This window comes from Canis lupus, chromosome 24, assembly GCF_003254725.2.
Source record: "Canis lupus dingo isolate Sandy chromosome 24, ASM325472v2, whole genome shotgun sequence".
In the NCBI taxonomy this organism is placed as follows: Eukaryota; Metazoa; Chordata; class Mammalia; order Carnivora; family Canidae; genus Canis; species Canis lupus.
In genome coordinates, this window is record NC_064266.1 from 295,376 (window position 1) to 316,797 (window position 21,422).

The following is a 21,422-nucleotide window of genomic DNA, read 5'->3' on the forward strand; positions in this document are numbered from 1 at the left end:
GTTGGTGGGAATGTGAACTGGTGCAGCCACTCTGGAAAACTGTGTGGAGGTTCCTCAAAGAGTTAAAAATAGTACCTGCCCTACGACCCAGCAATTGCACTGTTGGAGATTTACCCCAAAGATACAGATGCAATGAAACACCGGGGACCTGCACCCCGATGTTTCTAGCAGCAATGTCCACAATAGCCAAACTGTGGAAGGAGCCTCGGTGTCCATCGAAAGATGAATGGATAAAGAAGATGTGTTTTATGTATACAATGGAATATTACTCAGCCATTAGAAACGACAAATACGCACCATTTGCTTCAACGTGGATGGAACTGGAGGGTATTATGCTGAGTGAAGTAAGTCAGTCGGAGAAAGACAGTGTATGTTCTCATTCATTTGGGGACTATAAATAATAGTGAAAGGGAATAGAAGGGAAGGGAGAAGAAATGTGTGGGAAATATCAGAAAGGGAGACAGAACATAAAGACTCCTAACTCTGGGAAACGAACTAGGGGTGGTGGAAGGGGAGGAGGGCGGGGGGTGGGGATGAATGGATGACGGGCACTGAGGGGGGCACTTGATGGGATGAGCACTGGGTGTTATTCTGTATGTTGGTAAATTGAACACCAATAAAAAGTTAATTTATTTAAAAAAAAAAAGAAGAATATAAGAAATAGTGCAGAGGGCCATAAGGGAAGGAGGAGAAACTGAGTGGGGAACAATCAGAGAGGAAGACAAACCATGAGAGACTCTTAACTCTGGGAAACAAACTGAAGGCTGCTGAAGCAGTGGAGGGTGGGGGGATGGGAAAACTGAGTGATGGACATTAATGAGGGCAAGTGATGTGATGAGCACTGGGTGTTACACACAACTGATGAGTTATTGCAAACTGCATCTGAAACTAATGATATACTTTATCTTCACAAATTGAACATAAATAAAAAGAAAGGATTATGTTGCATGAAAGGAGCCAGAAATAAAATATATTATTTTATGCTGTATGATTCCATTTGTAAAAGTTCAAACAAGCCAAACTCAGCCAAGATGGTAGGATCTGGAAAGAGGCTCCTCACCTGTGACATGGAGGTGAGAGTTGCCATTTCATAGGTTGTTGTGATAACCAAATAAGAAAGTGAGGACACTCAGCCATTAGAAAGCACGAATACCTACCATTTGCTTCAACGTGGGTGGAACTGGAGGGTATTATGCTGAGTGAAGTAAGTCAATTAGAGAAGGACAAACATTATATGGTTTCACTCATACAGGGAATATAAGAAATAGTGAAAAGGATTATAAGGAAAAGGAGGGGGAATGAGTGGGAAAAATTAGAGAGGGTGACAAAACATGAGAGACTCCTTACTCTGGGAAACAATAAAGGGTAGTAGAAGGGGTGGTAGGCAAGGGGGATAGGGTAACTTGGTGATGGGCACTGAGGAGGGCACTTGATGGAATGAGCACTGGGTGTTACACTATATGTTGGCAAATCGAACTTCAATTAAAAAAAAGAAAAGAAAGTAAGGACAGCATGCCCATGAAAGACACCCACTCAACCCTCAATGACATTAGATTTGCAGAACTGGATGTTTCTGGCTTCTCTCTTGCATGAGAAATTCACCACTTTTACCACTGTACCTCCACTTTCCCTTCTCTCTTAAGCCACTCAGGTGAATTTGAGGTTCTTATTTGTGTGTTTACTCTTCCCCTTTGGAAATCATCTCTCAAGTTTCCATTATAAGTGTGCTGGTGGGTCTGATCCCTGAGGAGGTTCTCAGCCTTCATCTGCTCCCGATTTCTGGTCCAGTGTATACCTATTTTGCTCAACTATGAGTCACATGAGGGAAGACACTGTCTCATTCCTCCAGCAGTGAGCACATGGGAGGCTCGGGAACTTTCTGTGAAATAAAGAGTTCGTACAGCTAGTCCAGACTGCTGTCCTTGGAAAGGCCCACTTGTAAAGTTGGCCTTGGTTGGAGCTTGGGAACTTGGATTGCCAACAGTTCCCTACACTGATACAATCCTGTCCCTAAGTGATGAGAGGACCTCATTGTGTCTATACTGTTTATACAGTGTGATTTATGCTGAATACCTGCTTTCCTTCTGGGAGCCTAAAGTTTGGACATCTCCTAGGCAGAGGGTTGCCTAGTGCAGCTCCAGGGAAAACCTGCGGCATTGAATCTCTAAAGAGAATCTCTTCTCTGGGAAACATATTTCAACGTGTTATCACAACTCACTTTTGGGGAACTAAGTGCACCAGGAAAGCACTCTGGAAACCTACACCTAGTTCCTGAAACTTCTCCACATTAGCCTTTTTCTTTTGTTGATTTTGTCTTGTACCTTTTCACTGTAATTAAGGCACAGCTGCGAGTACAACTAACTGCGCTGAAATCCTGAGGGTCCCTCTACTGAGTTTCTGGACTGGTGAACTTGGGGACTTCAGCCACACTCACAAAAATGTGTAAGTCACAGAGAGTATGGGGAAGAAACAGAGCCCCTGGAAGCTCAGGCCAGAGCTCAGGATGTACCTGAAACTAAGCGCCTCAGAGACATGCACTGAAGTAGAAGAACTATGAGTTTCCTCCAAAGAGTTGATATCCTTCTGTTCAAATTGCATCAGCCCCCTGAGTGAGTGTGTGAGTGTATACATGAATGTATGTGAGTGCGTATGTGAGTGTGCATGTGTGCATGAGTGAGAGCAGGTGTGTGGAGACCTTGCCAAGAGGAATGAGGCCTTGCAGAAGTCTAATAGAAAGTGCACAGTTGGCATCTAAGTTTTCATCAAAGATCTTTGCACTAATGCATTCAAGCCTCCAGACAAGAATTATTCCAGAGTTGGTAATAGTTCATCCAGGGCACAGTGTACATCAAAAAGTCACAAATGAAACTCTGTGGAAAGAGAAAGAAAACAGTTCTCAGGGAAATATTTTTGAAGATGAACAAAAGGCTCCTGCCCCCCAACAAGCCTTTATCTGGGAAATCTGGACCAGTCACTGTGTCTGGATAACGACCACATGGGTGGGGAGGGGAATCTGCTCATAGTCACATGATGGGGGTGGGGTGGGGCCAACCTGAACAGGGATGTCACCTTGGGCGCCCCCTACTCAGTCACTTAGGATGTGGAACAGGTGCACCTGGAGCCTATAGCCCAGCGGGACACTGGGATGAAGTCCGGGCAGGACAGCCTGGGACAGAGGCATTGCCCACTGCCTCAAGTCCTTTTGCTTCTGGTAGACTTTGTGTCTGCCAGCTTCTGGGTGGCAGCACCAGGAGGGACTGGGAAAAGCCAGAAAACATAGGCAGAGGTTGGAAGACAAAAAGGAAACTAGACAATCCCCAAGGACCTTGAGAGCATGAGCTGAGATCAGAGTGAAGCCCAAGGGAAAGTAAACTACTTCCCACTGAGGGCTGGGGTAAAACTGCCAGGGAAGGAGACTGGAGGACTGTGGCCAGAGCTATGACTGCTCAGGGTAGAGAGACTGCCTAATTAGAGAGCCTTCCCCCCCCCACCCCCCACTTCTGGGTACCTCTAATGGCATCAGGCAGCTCTAAAGCCCATATCCACACAGCTAGAAAAATTGTCAATGTCCAGTTTTGGTCTACTTTTTAAAAGTTTACTTTTCCCCATTTGATCACAAGTCCCGACTCAAGTGACTGCCACCACACACCTTTTTCAGCTTGTTTTTGCTTTGAATGGGGCATGAATTTTTTGTTGTGCTATTCCTCTTGCATTTGGTCCGGCTAATCTTCACAGTTACCATATACTCCACTCCAGTCGTCAGCTACCAAGAAACAGTGGCACTGTTAGCATTGACTCCAAGTATCCAGTTGCTGACTCTCACCCGGAAAATCTAGAAGATGAAGACTAAGGAACCACAATACCTGTTCTCAGAGCTCATCCACTAAAAGCATGGCTCCCACTTTGCCTCCCAGCTGGAGAATGGACAGTGACAGTTGAGGCCACTAGTCAGTCCCCAGCATGTGCAGAGCCCTTCCCCTTGGTCTGGACTAGCTTCATTTCTGCAAGCCACAGATGGCTTCTCACCCATCTCCCTTCCATACTCAGGATGAAGGATTGGCAAATCATGGAACTTGGCTGCCCGGCAGCCCCAGGATACCCTATATCTGTACACATAATCCTCAGAATGTATAAGGGTGCATCCTGTCCCTCAACTTCATCCATGTCCTCCCTCCCTACTCTCCTTCCCAACCAACCTGATGGAAAGCAGTTTACCAACACAGCTAAAAAAACACAGGCTTAGAAACTGAATTGCTTTGGGGCATTCATTTCCCTTCTACTAACACTGAGCCCTAGAGCAAATCCCCGGCAATCTCCTTTTCTTCAACTACAGAGTTGTGGGCGCTTGACGGGATGAGCACTGGGTGTTATTCTATATGTTGGCAAATTGAACACCAATAAAAAATAAATTTATAAACAAAACAAAACAAAACAAAAACAAAAACAAAAAAAACCTACAGAGTCCAGATAACAATTGTACCTGCTCAAGGAGTTGTTCATGGGCTAAAGAGAAGCAGGCATCTCACTAAAGCAAATTTTAAAATAACTTATTATGAATTATTAAATGTTTTAGCAAAATGTGGGGAACATCACTCTGAAGCAGATATGGAGTCAGGAAAGCAACAGAGCAGAAGACAGAAGAATTGTGCTCGAGTTCTGGCTTTTTCCCCTGCCAACTCTATCTTCTTGGCTAAGCCCTGCCACCTCCCTGACTCAGTTTCCTCATCTAGAGAATGGGGAGACTAGTGCCAATTTCCTCCTGGGGTGTATGCAAACAGTGAATGCATAAACCATGGAGAACCTACACCAAAGCAATTCCAGGCTGTTGGGATCTGTCTTCTTGTGCTCATGTTCAAGTGCCAGGTTCTGAGGACTCTAAGGGCAGGAAAGCTCTTTGTAGCCGGGGGGATCCACACCTTCAAGTGAAACTCCAGCAAATGCTTTGATGATTCTGTTGGAAACAGCTGGGTCCCTCAAGTCGACATGAAGGAGGGGAGGGGAGAAGCTCCTGGAAGTCCCATACTTCCTTGTCCCAATGTCAGATACAACCAAAGGCAAAGGCTTGATACTCTCCCTAGTAGCAAAGCAGTAGAGGGAGAGAGTGCCCACATTGCCCCCTGGAGGAAAATGCCCCTGGAAAAGCTCAGGGTGGTTGCAGGGGAAGGAAGCCTGAGGGCTGTATCACCATCCTGGTCCCAGCATCCGCCACCTGAAGAACCTCAGGATGCAGGGCTCCAAGCTCTTCATCAAAGGAGAGTTACATCCAGGCATTGGCATCTTACAGGGCTTTCACACTGACCTTCAGCACACTCCATAGGTATGAAAAGTCGAAAACACTGGCATTCCAGTGTGCAAAATGTTTGCTTATTCATTATTAGACTGGATTGCTAGATAGTAAGAGGAATCATCATAGTAACACAAGTATTTTCCCTAGTGCTGCCTCACTGTTTTTCTGCCCACTTGGTGGTAAGGAAACAGGCCTGGATGGCGCTTGACATAGATCTCACAATTAAAGAGACCTGGAACCTGGGTGCAGCAGCCTGTCAGGCCCACCTCCTACACCCCTCTGTGAGTTGTTGATGGATACAACCACTTGGCAAAAGGACCCAGCCACCCAGAGTCACACACATTCTGTGCTTCTATCCATTTGAATGAAAACAAAACTCATTCATAAACTATTCTTTTAGAGTTAACTGTGAATGATTATAGACTGATTCTACAAGACATGTCTCCTGGGATTCTCAGATTCACCTTTGTGAGCACTAACCTGGGAGAACAGAGCAACTTGGCAAGAACTTTGGTTGACAGCCGCCACCTCGTGGCCAAGTCACCTCAGTGTCCCTGGGCCTGATGGGCCCCCATCTTGGGACAAGAGTATGTGATGGAGCCGGGGACAGGCTGATGTCCACACACTGTGATGTCAGGCCTGCTTTGTGTCACACTAACATTGCCTGCCCCTCTCTACTCCCCACCCGTGCTGGTTTCTCCTGTTCCCACTGCCTCCCTCTCTCCATCAGAGATCTTTTCTCCTGTCAATTGTGGTTTGTTGTTTTTTCCAAATCAGGTTAATTGAACTAAAATGTGCTATTGCCTCTGACCTAACTTAGATATAGTTTACTAGGTAAACTTGGGGGGAAGCTGGACCCACAACAGTAGTTTTCAAACAACTTTTCTTTCCTCCGTTGTCCTCAACTGATTCATTTCAGAGAAACTTTGTATGTAAAACACATAAAAGAGATAATCTGGTTGAAGTCTGTTTCTCACTCCCTTCTCCCCTTTGCCCAAATAAACCCCTGTGCAATTCCAGATTTCTGTATAATACAGCTAGAAAGTCCAGACTTTACATCCCTGGACATTGAAAAATTATGTCAAGTGGGAATCCATAGAGAACATTTGTATTTTGCCAAAGCAAACCATTTAAGGAAACAAAATCATTCTCATTTGTTGTCACTCCGGTAGGACTAATTTCAGAACAAAAGGCAATTCTTCCCAAGAAATAACAGTTGAGAAACTCAGAGGCTATGTTTCCTTCAGACCAAGAGTAACACAGTTAGGGTTTCATTCCTGTCATTGGGCTAGCATTTCAAAAGCATAGCTAAGGCAAGTCTGGAGTCCAAACCATCCAAACCATGCTCATCCCAAGTGAAGCCTCCCCCCAGTTGTGAAACCATCACTTGGTTCTCTCTGGGAACCATACCATATTCCTGCATGTCCAAGTGGGTACTGCACACATCCAGAGAAACTGAGGCACAAACCTGCATCTGACTTTGAAGTAGCTTGTCGACTTGAAATAAGTAGGTGTCATTGCTAGCATTGTTGTATTTTTCAATGAAGAATTGGAGTGTTGAATTCATGTTTGTCTCACTCGTGGACTTCTCCTGAAAGCCTTCCCACCTTTGAAAATGACCTAGCCTGGCTGCCAGGACCAGGACAGCCAACAGCAACAGAGGGTTCCTACGGCATCCAACTCCCATCTTGCAGCCTCGAAAACCTCCTCCACTGCACCTGCCAGGACAGGATTGGGACCAGACTGCAGCTCATTCACCCTCTGCAGTGGCCCTTGCCCAATGGGTTTGCCCAGGTTAGGCAGAGATTGAGACCCCAGACTCATCCTTTCAAGGATCTGCCCACAATTTGACTGAAGAACCAACCCAGGAAATCTCAACTCAGGTTGAGCTCAACTCTTTCAGGTCCAAACATTTTCCAATTTTATGATACCCACTTGATTCTTAGATTATCCAGGCAAGCATGATTTCTAAACACCTGCCAAGATGGCAACCTCTTCCTGCCTTCATATCTATCAAGGAGAAAGTCCCCAGAACAGAGCTTTATAGTGCTATGCATAAGTATATTGGACAAAGAAGTGCCATTTGCCATTTGTGGGAATTGGGGAAAGCTTATGGAAAAGGTATTACTTGAACTGGGATATGAGAATCAGGGACATGGACAGGGCTGATACATTCTACTTACCTATTGTGGGTTCTACCTGTCTAACCCAGCCATCAACTATTCCCTGTTCCTCCTTTAAAGATAGGTTCTCTATGCACCTGCCACCTTTTGCACCACAGATTTCTGCCTGCTGGATCCCACTGTACCTGCAGGCCCTGGCAGTAGCTCTTGCTATTTTGGTGTGACCCCAGCAGACCTTTGTGAGGTAATATAAGCCTCTCTGTGAAGGGGGGGGTGTGTGAATAAACTCTGATCCTTACTCAGAAATTAATCCTGAAGACCTCTGAAGGTTAGGTGCTGCTTATCTTGGGCAGGAAAAATTCTCCCCAACCCTCTTTGGGTCTCTGGCTCAGCCTAAGAATTAAACTAACAGGAGAAAAGTATACAGGTTTTATTGATGTTTTATATATGGATGGGATCCTTCACAAGAGAATGAAGATGTGTCTAGCACAAGAAGCTTATTAACCTTGTAGACAAAGAAACAATAAATGTGTGAAGAATTGACAAGACAACTGGGTTTTGACTATGGGTAATGGTGAAGAAGTAGTAAGGTTTGATTATACAGCCTTATCCCCCATCTCTGGGGATAAAATGTCGTCCCCCATCCTCCTGGTACATGGAAAGTACCTTTAGCATGGGAAATTTGTCTTGTGTTTTCAGGGAAGAAGGGCTCAGGTTGGGAGGGTCGGTGATCAGAGTGCCCTTCCTGCTTCACAGTTTTCTCAGACTCCTCTGGCTTAAGATCTTCAATGTGCTAAGGTGACATATTTAGGGGTAGCCTGTCTTGAATTCATCACCTGCACCCAGAAGCCTATAATAGCTCCCCATTTTAAAAACTTTTGTTAAAGTGGGATCCTAAATGGGGTCCCACAGCAGAAAAAAAGTTAGTGGGACAATTAATGAAATGTGAATCAAGTCTATAAATCAGTTCATAGCACTGCACCAATGTTAATTTCTTAATTTTTTCTATTGCTCTGTAATTACATGAGATGCTAACATTTGGGAAAGTGGGGTGAATATTTGATGCTATTTTTGTAGCCTTTTTTTGTAAGTCTTTATTTCAAAATAAAGGTTAATTTAAAAAAATTATTTAAATTCAATTTAGTTAACATTAGTGTGTTACAAGTTTCAGGGATAGAATTTAGTGATTCATCAGTTGCATACAGTACTCAATGCTCATTACATCATGTGCCCTTCTTAGTGCATCACCCAATTACCCCATCCCCCCACCTACCTCCCCTCCAGGAGCCCTCAATTTGTTTCCTAGAGTTAAGAGTCTCTTATGGTTTTCTTCCTCTCTGTTTTCATCTTATTTTATTTTTCCTTCCCTTCTTCTATGTTCATCTGTTTTGTCTCTTAAATTCCACAAAATAAAAGTTAAAATGTTCAAAAATAAATAGGAAGCAGCACACATGCAGCACCACCTTGCAATCCAACTCTCCCAGGTTCAGATCTCTTGCTTGGTGACTCAGAGAGAGACAGTTCATCTCTGAGCCTCAGTTTCTTCATCTATAATATGAGAATGGGAAAAACTACTAATCTTAGTTTGTGATGGAAACTAAATCCATGTGTGAAACAACCTGTTCCCAGGTCAGGCATCGGTCAGTGCTCAGAAACATCCTCTGGGTGATTCTTTCAAGACTCTGAACCCACATGCTGAAGCCTGTGTTCTGTCAGACCCCAGGCCTCCCTCCAGTGTGAAAATCCTATTAGGACCTGTCCCTCAGAACTTGCCTGTAGAATTTGTCCAGCTGATGGAAGTGGCTACTTTAGAACACCCTGAACTAGAGCTGCAGGAGCATCATTGTCAAATAGATACATAAGGATTTGGAGTAAGGTGTTCGGATTGCCCTGGAAACCTGGGAGATACCCATTGGACTGGGAACCTAAGGAAGGAAAAGTAACATTCAGTGGACCATGTTAGAAAAATCTATGAACATAGGCCTAAATACATTTTTAAAATTGATCTACCTAAAGAAATATGCACCTTGGCTATGTCCATAAAGTAAGGGAAGAATGAGTCCCCAGTAATTTCCATGGAATAAGGAAAAAGTGCAGAACATTAAACTTCTTCTCTTTGTCCTTCTTTTCTGTCATTTTGTCTCCAATCTCTCTCTCCTTCCTCTAAGAATACCAGTCATTGAATTTGGAACCTACCCTAGATCCAATGTGATCTCATCTCAGGACCCTTTATTAGGTTTGCAAAGACTCTGTATCCAAATAAGTTCACATTCATGGGTACTAGGGGCTAGAACTTGTGCATATATTTTGGGGAAACACAATTCAACCCACTAAATTGTCTACAGAATAGGAAGAAAATTGGGACCATAGATATGTCCATGTGCACCAGTTTCCAATGGTTTTGTAATAAATTAACATGAACTTAGTGGCTTAAAACAACAGAAATGTATTGTCTAGCAGTTCTGGAGGCCAGGAATCTGAAGTCATTTTCACAAGACCCAAATCAAGGTGTTGGCAGGGCTGTACTCCCTCCAGAGGCTCCGGGGAGAAATCCACTGGCTGCCAGCATTCCTTGGCTTGTGGCCACACCACTCTAATCTCTGCTTTTGTGGGCATATGCCCTTCTTCTCTTCTGTCTGCCTCCCTCCTGTAAGGATATATGGATGGCATTTGAAACCCATCTGAGGGATCCCTGGGTGGCGCAGCGGTTTGGCGCCTGCCTTTGGCCCAGGGCGCGATCCTGGAGACCCGGGATCGAATCCCACATCGGGCTCCTGGTGCATGGAGCCTGCTTCTCTCTCTGCCTGTGTCTCTGCCTCTCTCTCTCTCTGTCTGTGACTTAAATAAATAAATAATAAATAAAATATTAAAAAAAAAAAAAGAAACCCATCTGAAAAATCCAGAATGATATGCACATCTCAAGATCTTGAACTTAATCACATCTATAAATTCCTTCTTTACCACAAGACAATGCTCAAAAGTTCTGGGGTGGAAGGGTGGCATTATTTAGCCTACCACCCTGTGAATTAAAGGAAAAGAGGAAGTATTGATTATGTTCATAGAAGGAGGGGGGACAGGGGCCCTGGTCATGTCCCTGGAGAAGGAAAGAAGGAAAATAAACCCATCCATGGAAATGGGGGGAAAGAGGAGGCCTTGTCAATTCCATGCTTAAGGGGAAAACACGTGTCCCAGTTATGTCTGTGTAATAAGTGAGAAATAAGAGACCTGATAATATCCATGGGGTAAGATGAAGATAGGGATCAGCAATATATTCATGAATCAGAAGAAAAATACAGGAGGATGGCTGATTTCCATAGATTGAGGGGGAAATGGTGGTTTTGGTTATGTCCATGGAATGAAGAGAAAATAGGATTCCGGTAATGTTTGTGGTACAAGGGGCTTGGTTAAAATCATGGAATAAAGACAAAATGAATGGCCTGGTTATAGTCAGAATAAATTACTAGAAAAGGCAATAATACAATGCCCATAAAATGTGGAGGGTGAGAATAGGCAACCCTGATCGTGTCCATGGAATATGGTGAAAATAAGGAGCCTGACAATATCCATGAACTAAGAGAAAAACGTTGAACCTGATAAAATCCAAAGAAAGGGAAAATATTAAACCTGATTATTCCCACAGAATGAGGAGAAAATACAGTGCTGGGTGTGTCCTGGTAATTTAGGCAAAGTAGAGGACCCAGTTATGTCAGCAGAATAAAGTGATAAGCAGAGTGCCTTGGTCATATCTACGGAATGAAAGGAAAATAAGCAGCCCCATCATGTCCATAGAAAAAGAAATAGAGACTACAAATATTTCCAGGTAGTAAGGGGAATATAGGGACCCTGGTCATGACCATGGAATGTGTGAAAAACCCCTAGTTGTGTACACAAAAGAAGAGAAAACAGGGGACCTGATATGTCCATGCACAAAGAAGAAAATAAGAAGCCTAATAGTAACCATGAAATAAGGAAAAGCATGAGGTCTGATTGCTTCCCATGGAATAAAGGGAAAATAGAAGCCCTGGAGGTTCAGGAATAAAAACAAAATTGGAAACATGGCCATGTCTGTGGAATAAGGGGAAAACATGTGGCCTGGTTAAATCTATGGAAGTCTATAAGGAAGGTATGGGAAGGATGATTATATCCATTTAATAGGGCATACAGGGAGCCTGATCATGCCCAGGGAATTAGTGGAAAGCAGAGTCTCTGGATATTTCCATGGAGAAAGGGAAAGTAGGTAAAAAGGAAAAACTTAGCTTCCCACCTGCATAGGGAAAAACCCCAGCTCTTCCTACGTTCTTTCTCTCTTGTGAGTCTCCTGTCTTGCAAAACATACTTTCTGACACTTCTGGCTACCAAATATGTGGGTTTTTCCCCACAAGCAATTCTCTCCAACACCAGTACCTAAGGGATAGCATCAGACCCCACAGATGAAAGGCTTAGTACTACAAGATTGCCCCACCATCACCACCTTCAGATGTCAAGTGTAAGTCCAGGTGGTCAGCTATTCTCATGACCAACTGGTTATAAATCCACGGTTCTCATGACCCCCTTTCTGGGTTCAATTAATTTGCTAGAGTGGCTCATAGAACTCAGGGAAACACTATTACCAGGTTATTTTATTATAAAACAATATGACAAAGAATACAGATGAACATCCAGATGGAAGGGATGTGAAGGGCAAGGTATATAGGAATGGGTGCAAGGTTTCCATTCTCTGTTCCAGAGGGCAACTCTCCAAGCACCTTCACATGATGACCAACCTGGAAGCTCTGCAAACCCTGTACTTTTAAGATTTTATAGAGAATTCATCATACAGGCATGATCTATCATTGACTCCATGTTTAGCCTTTCTTCCTTCTCAAGAGAATAGGGGGCAGGACTGAAAATTCCAACTCTCTAACCATGAGTTGTTCTCTCTGGTGACCAGCCTCCATCCAGGAGCCTAGCCAAAGTCACCTCATTAGAACAAAAGGCACTCCTGTCACACAAAATACAAGGATTTCAGGAGCTCTGTGCCAGGAACCAGGGGTAAAGACCAAATATTAGAACAAAAGGGGGATCCCTGGGTGGCGCAGCGGTTTAGCGCCTGCCTTTGGCCCAGGGCGTGATCCTGGAGTCCTGGGATCGAGTCCCATGTCGGGCTCCTGGTATGGAGCCTGCTTCTCCCTCCTGTGTCTCTGCCTCTCTCTCTCTCTCTCTCTCTCTCTCTATCATAAATAAATAAATCTTTAAAAAAGAAAAAAAAAAGAACAAAAGATGCTCTTTGTACTCTTCTCACCACTTAGGAAATTACAAGGACCTCAGGGGTTCTGTGCCAGGAACCAGAGGCAGAGACCAATACATATATTTTCTATTATCTCATAATAGAAAACTTGGTTATGTCCATAAAATAACAGGGAAGTAGAGAACATGGCTCTATATATGGCACAGTAATGTCCACAGAACAAGAGGAAAATAGAGAACCTACTTATTTTCATAGAATAATAGGAAATTATGTTGCCTGGTTATAGTCATAGGATAAGAAGAAACTAGGGACCCTGATTATCCATGGAATAAAGGTACATTTGTTGGGCTGGTTATGTTCACAGGAAAAGTGAAAAATAGGAGCCCCATTTTGGTCAAAAAAAGAATGGAAAATGGGGACCCCAGTTATAGCCTGAAATTATAGGAAATATGGGTCTGTGTATGTCCATAGAATAAGGAGGGGTAAGTGGGGGGGAATGCAAAGGGGTATAAGGAAACTTTGGGTGACAGATGTGTTCAATGTATGAAGTATAGTGATGATCTCACAGGTGATAACACATCAAAACTCATCAAGTTTTGCACTTTATGTACAGTTTATTGTATGTCAATTACACCTCAATAAAGCCTTCTAGGTAGGTAGGTAGATGGATGGATAGATGGATGGATGCGTGGATGGATGGGTGGATGGATGGATGGAAGGATGGAAGGATGGATGGATAGATGAGTGGGTGAGTGGACAGGTGGAGAGATGAACAGATAGATGGATGGATAAGTAGGCGAGCAGGTGGGTGAACAAGTGGATGGATAGATGGATGGATGGATGGATGGATGGATGATGGATGGATGGATGGATAGATGGATGAAGTGTATACAAGAATAAGCACAGAGCTTCCTATGGAACAGACATGGCTGCCACTGTGGCCCTTTCCATGACTGACACTCGGGACACTGAGAAAGAAAAGGCTGCCCTTCTCCAGAGCCACACAGGGGCAAGTATAAGAATAGTGAGGCCTGCTTTTCAGCGTCTCCCACCTCCCTGGGCCCAAGCCACCTTCTCATTTGCTGCTACCCCATCCAGAGGAAGACAGCTGCATTAGTACTTGGTGTTTAAGAAAGAATAGCATCTTTTCCAAAAGCCAGAAAATCTGGCCTTCTGACTTGTAGGCTGAACCTGGTAGCAGGGCCACTGCTGGAGCAGTCATGGTGGCAAGGGCATGAAATTTGTCTTAGGTCAACCTGTAGCTGTGTGGTATGTGGGTGATGTGGTGGGAGTCTAGGAGGGCTGTCTGTGTGCAGCACAACTTCCTGGCTTGGCCTGTTGCCAATTAGACTTGGAAATTCTTTGTTAGGCTGCTCCCAGGGAAAAAATTAGCAGGAAACAGATGGCGAATTTGTCTTATCACTTCAGGCAGTATGGCTCTGCTTGTGTGAGCTGAGGAGTCTGGAGACTGGGAGTTTCCTGGCGGTAGCTTTTAATCTACCCCTTTATCTTACCTTGTCATTACTGCCCCTCCACTCCAGGTGCACTTCCCAGGCTCTTCCTTGACCCCAGTTCTCTTGGGCCTGCACAGACCACTCATCAGTCTGGTCAAAACCATTGCTCATCATGATATGCTTCTGCCTGGAAACCCAAAGCAGGTGCAATTGTTCCCCAAAGTAGGAAGCAAACTGGAAGTCATCTAGCAGGTGAGAATCTATGCCCCAAGATGCTGGGCATGTTCCAGGGCAGGTAGCCAGGTAGACCATCCCTGCCCAGGCAGACTGAGTCTAGATATACATCCTGGTCAGTTCTGGTCTCACTGTGGGTCCTTTGGGCTGCTGTGACAGGTAGGAGAGCTGCAGAGCAGAGTCAGAAGTGGGGCTGCCCTTCCACTGTTTCTTGGCAGCTGCTCTATCTTCTGAGTCTCAGTTTCCTCAACTCTAAAATCCATATAATAGTAAATACATCAGATTGTTATAAAAGGTACAGATGTGCCTGGCATACAGGGCTCAATCATGCTGGCTATTTCAATTAGAATGGGAAACCTCCTCTAGAAGGCTTGGAGGTGAAGCAGGTAAGACAGGCTATTTCCTGTGAACTTCCTCCACTTGCCCTCTCTCCATCCACATTGCCACTGACATAGGGCATAGAGAAGGGTCATGATGTGATAAGTCTCAGAGAACAAATATGCCTTTGCAAACTGCAAGGTCATTCTTATTTGGGTTCTTCTCCCTATTTATTTATTTACTTACTTAGTTACTTATTTATCTGTTTATCTATTTATGTATTTGAGCACTGTTTGATAGACTCTTCTTTGCTCTGCTCTCAACTGGCTGCTGACCTGGATATTATCTTGGCAAGGGGAAAATCTATTTGAGACCCACCCTGCCACCAGAAGCCCTTCACATCCAGCCCAGCAAGGAGCAATCTGTAGTCTGGATACCTGCTTGAGTACTCTCCCAGGTGAGGCTTCAGGAAAGCACTGTCTACCTAGGCTGTCAGTGGCAGCCCCAACTGCAGCCCCGAGCCCCTGAGCCCTCATCCGTGGGGCTGCAGAAAAAGGACACAGCTGACATTGGCTAGAGACGCCCGCTGGTTCTGGGGAGAAGGCCAGCAGTAGGCTCAGAATGTCAACAATGACAAGGTGGTACTACAGATGGCTCAAAGCTGATATTGCCCCAAAAGGCTCAGTGTATATTTTCCCCTTCCAGACAAAGAAACCTGAGAAATCATGAGCCTCAGAAAGACAGAGATGTCACAAGACACAGAACATTCTCACTGTCTTTGTAGGACCTCCACCGGGGGACCGAGGGTGGCCGGGTTTGTTGGCAGGCCAACGTCCTCGTGCAGCCCTGGGTCTCTTTTCTCCAGTGCAGCATTGGTTTACCGGCTTCCTAAACAGGCTACTCCATTTAAGCAACCATCACATCTCATTTCAAAAGCAAATAAAAAGCATGCAAACTCTGCAGACTGTTGTGCTCCTGCTTCTGCTCTATTGTTGAACTTCTGTTTTTCTGTGAGCAAGCAGCCACCCTCCTGAAGCAACAAACAGCAAGAGCTGAAGCAGGCAAAACTTTGTTGTACCCTCCAAGTGTCCAAGTTCAAGTCCTTTGTCCATCTTTCCATTTGGTTGTTTGCTCCCATTGATTTGTAGAATTTCTTTATCCTTAGTAATAATTATTTTGGGGTATATTTGCTGCAAATATCTTTTTCTGAGAGGTTGTGGTTTTGTCCTTCCATTTGAGTTATATGCTATGTTAATGAAAAGAAATGATTCCTTTTAATGGAGTAAATGTATTGATTTTTTTCTCTTATGGTTTGCAGTTTTGAGATCTCATTTAGGAAACTAAGGTCATGAAGCTACTTTCCTGTATTTTCATTTAAAACTTCTAAAAGTTTTCACCTGAAACTCATGTGACATTGTGTGTCAACTACAATAAAAAAAAACTTCTAAGAGTTTTGAAGTTAAGCATTTCACACTTGCATCCATAACCATTAATATTTTTATGCATGTTATATTTGCTAATATCTCATTCAGAATCTTGTATTCATGTTCCTGAGTGAGACTGATCCAAGATCTTCCTTTCTCATACAGGCCTTTTCTAGTTTGAGTCTCATACAACAAGCTGGGAAATGTGTCAGTAAATAGAGGTACACGCATAAGAGGAAGGTTTATTTACAGGGGGTACTTACAAGGCTGCAGGTGCAAGTGAATCCCAGGGCACAGAGCTGTCATTTGCTGGAAGGTGAGGGGAGCCGTCGGAATGTCAGGAAGTCTGAAGGACCGAGGGACAAATGTCATGACCTCACTCACCTTCTGCCCTCCACCTCAAGCTGAGCAACCACCCCCACCCTATTGGTCCATTTTCCTAAGAAATTGCTTTGTAAAATTTAGACCAAAGCAAAGAGCAGCATAAAGGAGAGTAGTGAGTGGGATGGAGAGGAGGTAGGTCAACCAAGACCACAGGTTTGGTTCTCTTGAGTCTCTGGTCACATTTTTGTCACCTCATTAACACATAACCTTGTGTTGTATGTGTTTCTATTTAAAGACATTTTATTTGACGTATATTCTTAACTCATTAACATTGAAGTCATAGACAACAGAACTGTAACTTGTGCCTGAACAAAGCTTAACTAACACCTATCTTCTCCCTAAGGCATAGCATCACCTTCTTGTGCTAAGGAACACCAGACAGCACTGCAGCACATTGTTTGGAGGCCACTTTAAAGAATGAAATCACCCAAAAAGTGCAAAAACGTGAAAAACATGACACTGAATAGACTACAAAAAGGACACATTTACAGTGTGAAAGCTAGAAGAAAAAAAAAGCAATGTTGCTTTGTCCAGCCTGAGCTGAAAACATGTATAACAAACACATCACTCAAATTTTTTATTGCTTTGTACATGTCCGTAAATGACTGCAGAAATGCATAGTATTGATTTGGGAGTTACAAATACATTTTAGCAAATAGGCAAATTGGCAAATATAGAATCCATGAATACTGAGCATTTACTATATTTTTCAAATGCAGTCACTACAACAGTGCAGAGTGGGCTTATAAAGACTCAGTTCTTTCAGACTGAGTATGAGATGTTATCATCACACCCTAAGTAAGCCTGTGACAGTGTGGCCACTGATAGGAAACCCCTTCTTTATTTTAGAACAGACATAACTATTTTGATAACAGGCAAATAGGATGAAACCCGAATGCACTACAATTGGAAAGGGTTCTATAAAATTTGATGCAATGAACTATTATCCATTAACAATGAATTGCAAAGACTGGTAGCAATCTAGAAAATGCTTATGTATCCTCAACAAACAAAATACAAACAAATATATACTCATCTGCATCTTTGTAGGTTTAATAAAGAATTTACAGAAACATATACATAAAAAGTGAGTAGAAATGGGTGAATTTTTTCCTAAAAATTCTTTTAATTAAAGAAATTTAAATCAATTAAATTAAAATAGTAATGTGAAAGGAAATCAAAATAGTCCAGGAAATAAACCCATTTTTCTCAGTAAGCCATTGTGCCTGCAGCTCAGAACCATAACTCTGGCAAGAACTATATTAAATATTGAGAAGAAAAGTCTTAGAATATATCATTGTCATATAAATAAAAGTTGGGTCATCTTGGTTTTTATGTCCATTTGCCATTTTTAAAAGCATCCCATTCATTTCAAACTGTGTTGTGGAATTTCGTATCAGTTAATGAAAAGAATGACATTAATGACATAATACGACTTTTCCAGAAATATTTATTCAATTTAATTTTACATCTTCTATGTTTCCCCTAACAGATATTTTGTACATTTAACTTTGCTTTTTCTAATGCTTTGGTCTAAATTTTGCAGAACAATTTCTTTTTTTTTTAAAAGCTTTTCTTTTTTTTAGGATTTATTTATTCATAAGAGACACAGAGAGAGAGAGAGAAGCAGAGACACAGGCAGAGGGAGAAGCAGGCTCCATGCAGGGAGCCTGGAGTGGGACTCGATCCCGGGTCTCCAGGATCACACCGTGGGCTGCAGGCGGCGCTAAACCACTGCGCCACTAGGGCTGCCAGCAGAACAATTTCTTAAGAAAATGGTAAATAATATTAACAAAGCTGCTTTCAGGAATATTTGTAGCAATTTTGACACAGTATAAAAGGTCTTGAACATAGACACACATACACAAACCACTGTTGGTTTGAAAGTTCAAAAAAATTATAATAAAAACCACTTATTTAAATTATCCCTCTGAAATTCCCCATTCAACTGCTTTTGGGCTTTGCAAGTCCATGAGGAGAACAAAGAATTGCCATAAATAGGGTAATTAAATGTTATCTTCAAAGCTGCACAGTGCAGAAGCCCAACCTCACCAATAGGAATAGAGAAAGTTTACTTTCATTAATTCATTATTTTTATGCTTTTGGATGAAGAGCCTTCTGGAATGAATTTTCTTCCCTGCCTTCTAAAGGAGACCACACTGGAGCAGCCCTAGCCTTGTCCTTCCCGATACCTCTGAGCCACTCTTAGGTTACAGACGGAAGTGAGGCTGAGGTATCGCTCGTGGAGGCAGTCAAGGATAGGGCAGAGCTCCCGGGACTCCCAGTGGATGTGAGGGGCTGCTCCCCAGCCTGGGGACTCCAGCATCAGTTTTGTCAGTGCAACCAGGCTCCCTTGAACATAACTCTGGTGGGTTTAACACACCTACAAATAACTTTGGGATCCTCCCCTTGAATACAGGTAAGCCTGAGCAATTTGTTTCAGGGAAACAGAAGTGATGCCTCAGAACCTGTTATATTAAGTCGTAAAGGTGACTCAGCAGCTGCCTGGCTTCTCTCCCCCGGGCACCTTTGGAACCCTGGCCACCAGGTAAACATTCAGAGAGAGAAAGCAGAAGCCTTGGCTGTTCTGGCCTTTTGAGTCTTCCCATCCCAGGCAGCAGGTGTGAGCAGAAAGCCCTGAAATGACCCCAGCTCCTGCTACCACCGGACTGAGAGACCCTCAAGTAAAGGTCAGAGCCCACCACCATCTGAGCCCAGACAGCCCTAGAACCACAAGTTGATAACAATAATACACAACTTCTGTAGTTTCTACCACTACATTTGAGGTGGCAAACAGAACCCTCAGAATACAGTTATCCACAGAGGACGATACCGATTTATGGGTTTATAATGAACACCATGACTGTGCCTGGGTACCAGAACTCGCCTATTGGTCCTCAGTGCATATGTTCCCTGCCTTAATGTGTGTTCTCGCAAAAACAGACCTTGAGACAAGGATTCTAGTGAAAGCAATTTCCTGAGAGGTGAAACCAGAAGGCAATACCAGTAGGAGTGTGGGGAAAGGCAAAGGAAGAAAGTCAATAAAAGGTACAGAACAAACAACTGTTCTGTTGTAAACAGCTGGAGCTCATTGCCACTGGGGATTCCTAGGAGAAAGTGTAAAACATTGCTCGGAGTTGTCCTACCGGAAGGGTATTTATTTTCCAACTTCCCAACATTCATTGATTGAGGGCTGCTCCTGGGAGGCCAAGAGGCATTAATTCCTTTATTAATGTAGTTAATTGATCCTCCTCACTTCTCTAGCATTCAAGCAGAGCAGGCTGGAAGGCCAAAGAGAACCTTCAGGAGAATTGCAGGTGCTGCAGTTGGGACTTACAGGCACGGGAACCCCCAATGCTACTCATGACTGGAAGTTTCCTACAGATTTTGGAATCAGAGGGAGGGGAGGTGGGTGACACTAAGTGAACTTAACAACTAACTGGTAGCTGCTGCTTAGCCACAGGGCAGGCAGTGGGAGTCGGAGCCAGCTGCACTCTGCTGCACTCAGTGCACTGGGTACCTGCCCTGGCCACTCAATATACCAGCCCAGACAGTCCTGGAAATACAATGCATTCGTGCCTGCTGCACCTTCCCTTGGTGCTGACCTCCACACAGGACGCTTCCCATGCTGCACCCCGCCCCCATGAACACATGCAAAGGGCCACACCTTGTTTTTCACACAGATCATTTTCTGATCCTGCCTCTCTTATGGCTGGCTATTCTCGATGGCTTCAGCCTTGCCTTTGCAGAGCACCTCTCAGGGTGAAAAGTTGGACACTCGACATTCTAGCTTAACTTCCTGTGTGTTCATTCAGTCTGAAGGCCCGTGAGTCATCATCCCTGATCATAAAGGCCTGTAGGTTCTACTTGCTTCTGCCTGGTAAAGGGTGCAGACTCCCCCTTTCTCACTCCATCTTCTCAGAAGCTTGTCTGAAGCCTTTTCTTCCAAGTGTCCAGAGCTGCTGAAAGGCAAGATATGTCTAGGCCAGCATTGTCCACTTGGTGCAATAAACTTTGTGCACTAAATAGAAATGCTCTGTGTCTGTGCAGTCCAATGTGGTAGCCACTAGTTACTCATGGCAACTGAGCAGTTCACATGTGGATAGTGTGACTCAGGAACAAGATTTTACATTCAATTTCATATTATTTGATTCATATTTAAGTGGCCACCATCCTGGTCATCATGGGCATATGTCATGGGTCCTTTGAAACTACTTGAGGACAGCTTTTACTTGAGGGCCTCACTCCCTCCCTGGCCCACAGCAGAGCAGGTCTCCTCTTCCCTCCTGTTTAGGGGGTTACTCCTAATCTGTCTCTCAAACATCCTCATTCTTTGAGGTTTGTTGCTCTGCCCTGCCACCTCCCTTATCTAGCCTCTGGGAGAAGAAAACACGTGCTCTACACAACAATTATGGTTTGATGTCTTTTCCCACTTGGATGTGGACTGGGAAAGGGAGTGCCTGTCAAAAAAAAAAAAAAAGAGAGAGAGAGAGAGAGAGAGAGAGAGAGAATGAAGGAAATACCTGGAAACATAAAAAATGTCAAGATGTACCCTCCCATGCCTAACTGCATTGTTCTGGCTTAGAGGAGGCAGTCCATTGTACCTCCTTTTGAGATGACCACAGATTTCAGAAGCTAGGATTGTATGCTTTACCATAGTGGCAGAGAGTTCTTTTTAAAATGTACACTTTCTAAACTCCAACTTCGGAAGATCCTGATGCTAAAAGCTAGGCATCAGTATCTCTTAAACCTCCTTTACTTGGGCCAGCTTTGGGAGCTGCTTTAATCAACATAATGATGCTGCACTTAGGGAGTTTTTGAGTTGGCTCCATTCCATAAGATCCCCATAGACTGCTCTGCTTTCCGAATGTTTATGTCCAATTTTGCGGTTTTTCTCTTTAATCCCACATTTACTGCTGCCTCTGATTTCCTGCCTCCTTATTCTCCAATACTGCTCCAGGGAAGCACAAG

The 21,422-nt window shown here is 43.8% G+C and overlaps 1 protein-coding gene across 2 annotated transcripts; it reads right to left on the minus strand.

The window, feature by feature from the left end:
• Positions 1-2,752: 2,752 nt before the first annotated feature.
• On the minus strand, positions 2,753-7,621 carry CSTL1 (cystatin like 1). Of its 2 annotated transcripts, none has more exons than XM_025469028.2 (4): positions 7,471-7,621; positions 6,756-6,999; positions 3,650-3,763; positions 2,753-2,870 (listed from the first exon to the last, which is right to left on the minus strand). In XM_025469028.2, the coding sequence occupies exons 2-4, from the start codon at positions 6,972-6,974 to the stop codon at positions 2,787-2,789; spliced, it is 417 nt and encodes a 138-aa protein (XP_025324813.1). In that variant the 5' UTR covers positions 6,975-6,999; positions 7,471-7,621; the 3' UTR covers positions 2,753-2,786. The 2 variants fall into 2 exon arrangements, with proteins under 2 accessions (XP_025324813.1, XP_025324812.1); XM_025469027.1 differs by having other exon boundaries at positions 6,756-7,005.
• Between the last annotated feature and the right edge of the window lie 13,801 nt (positions 7,622-21,422).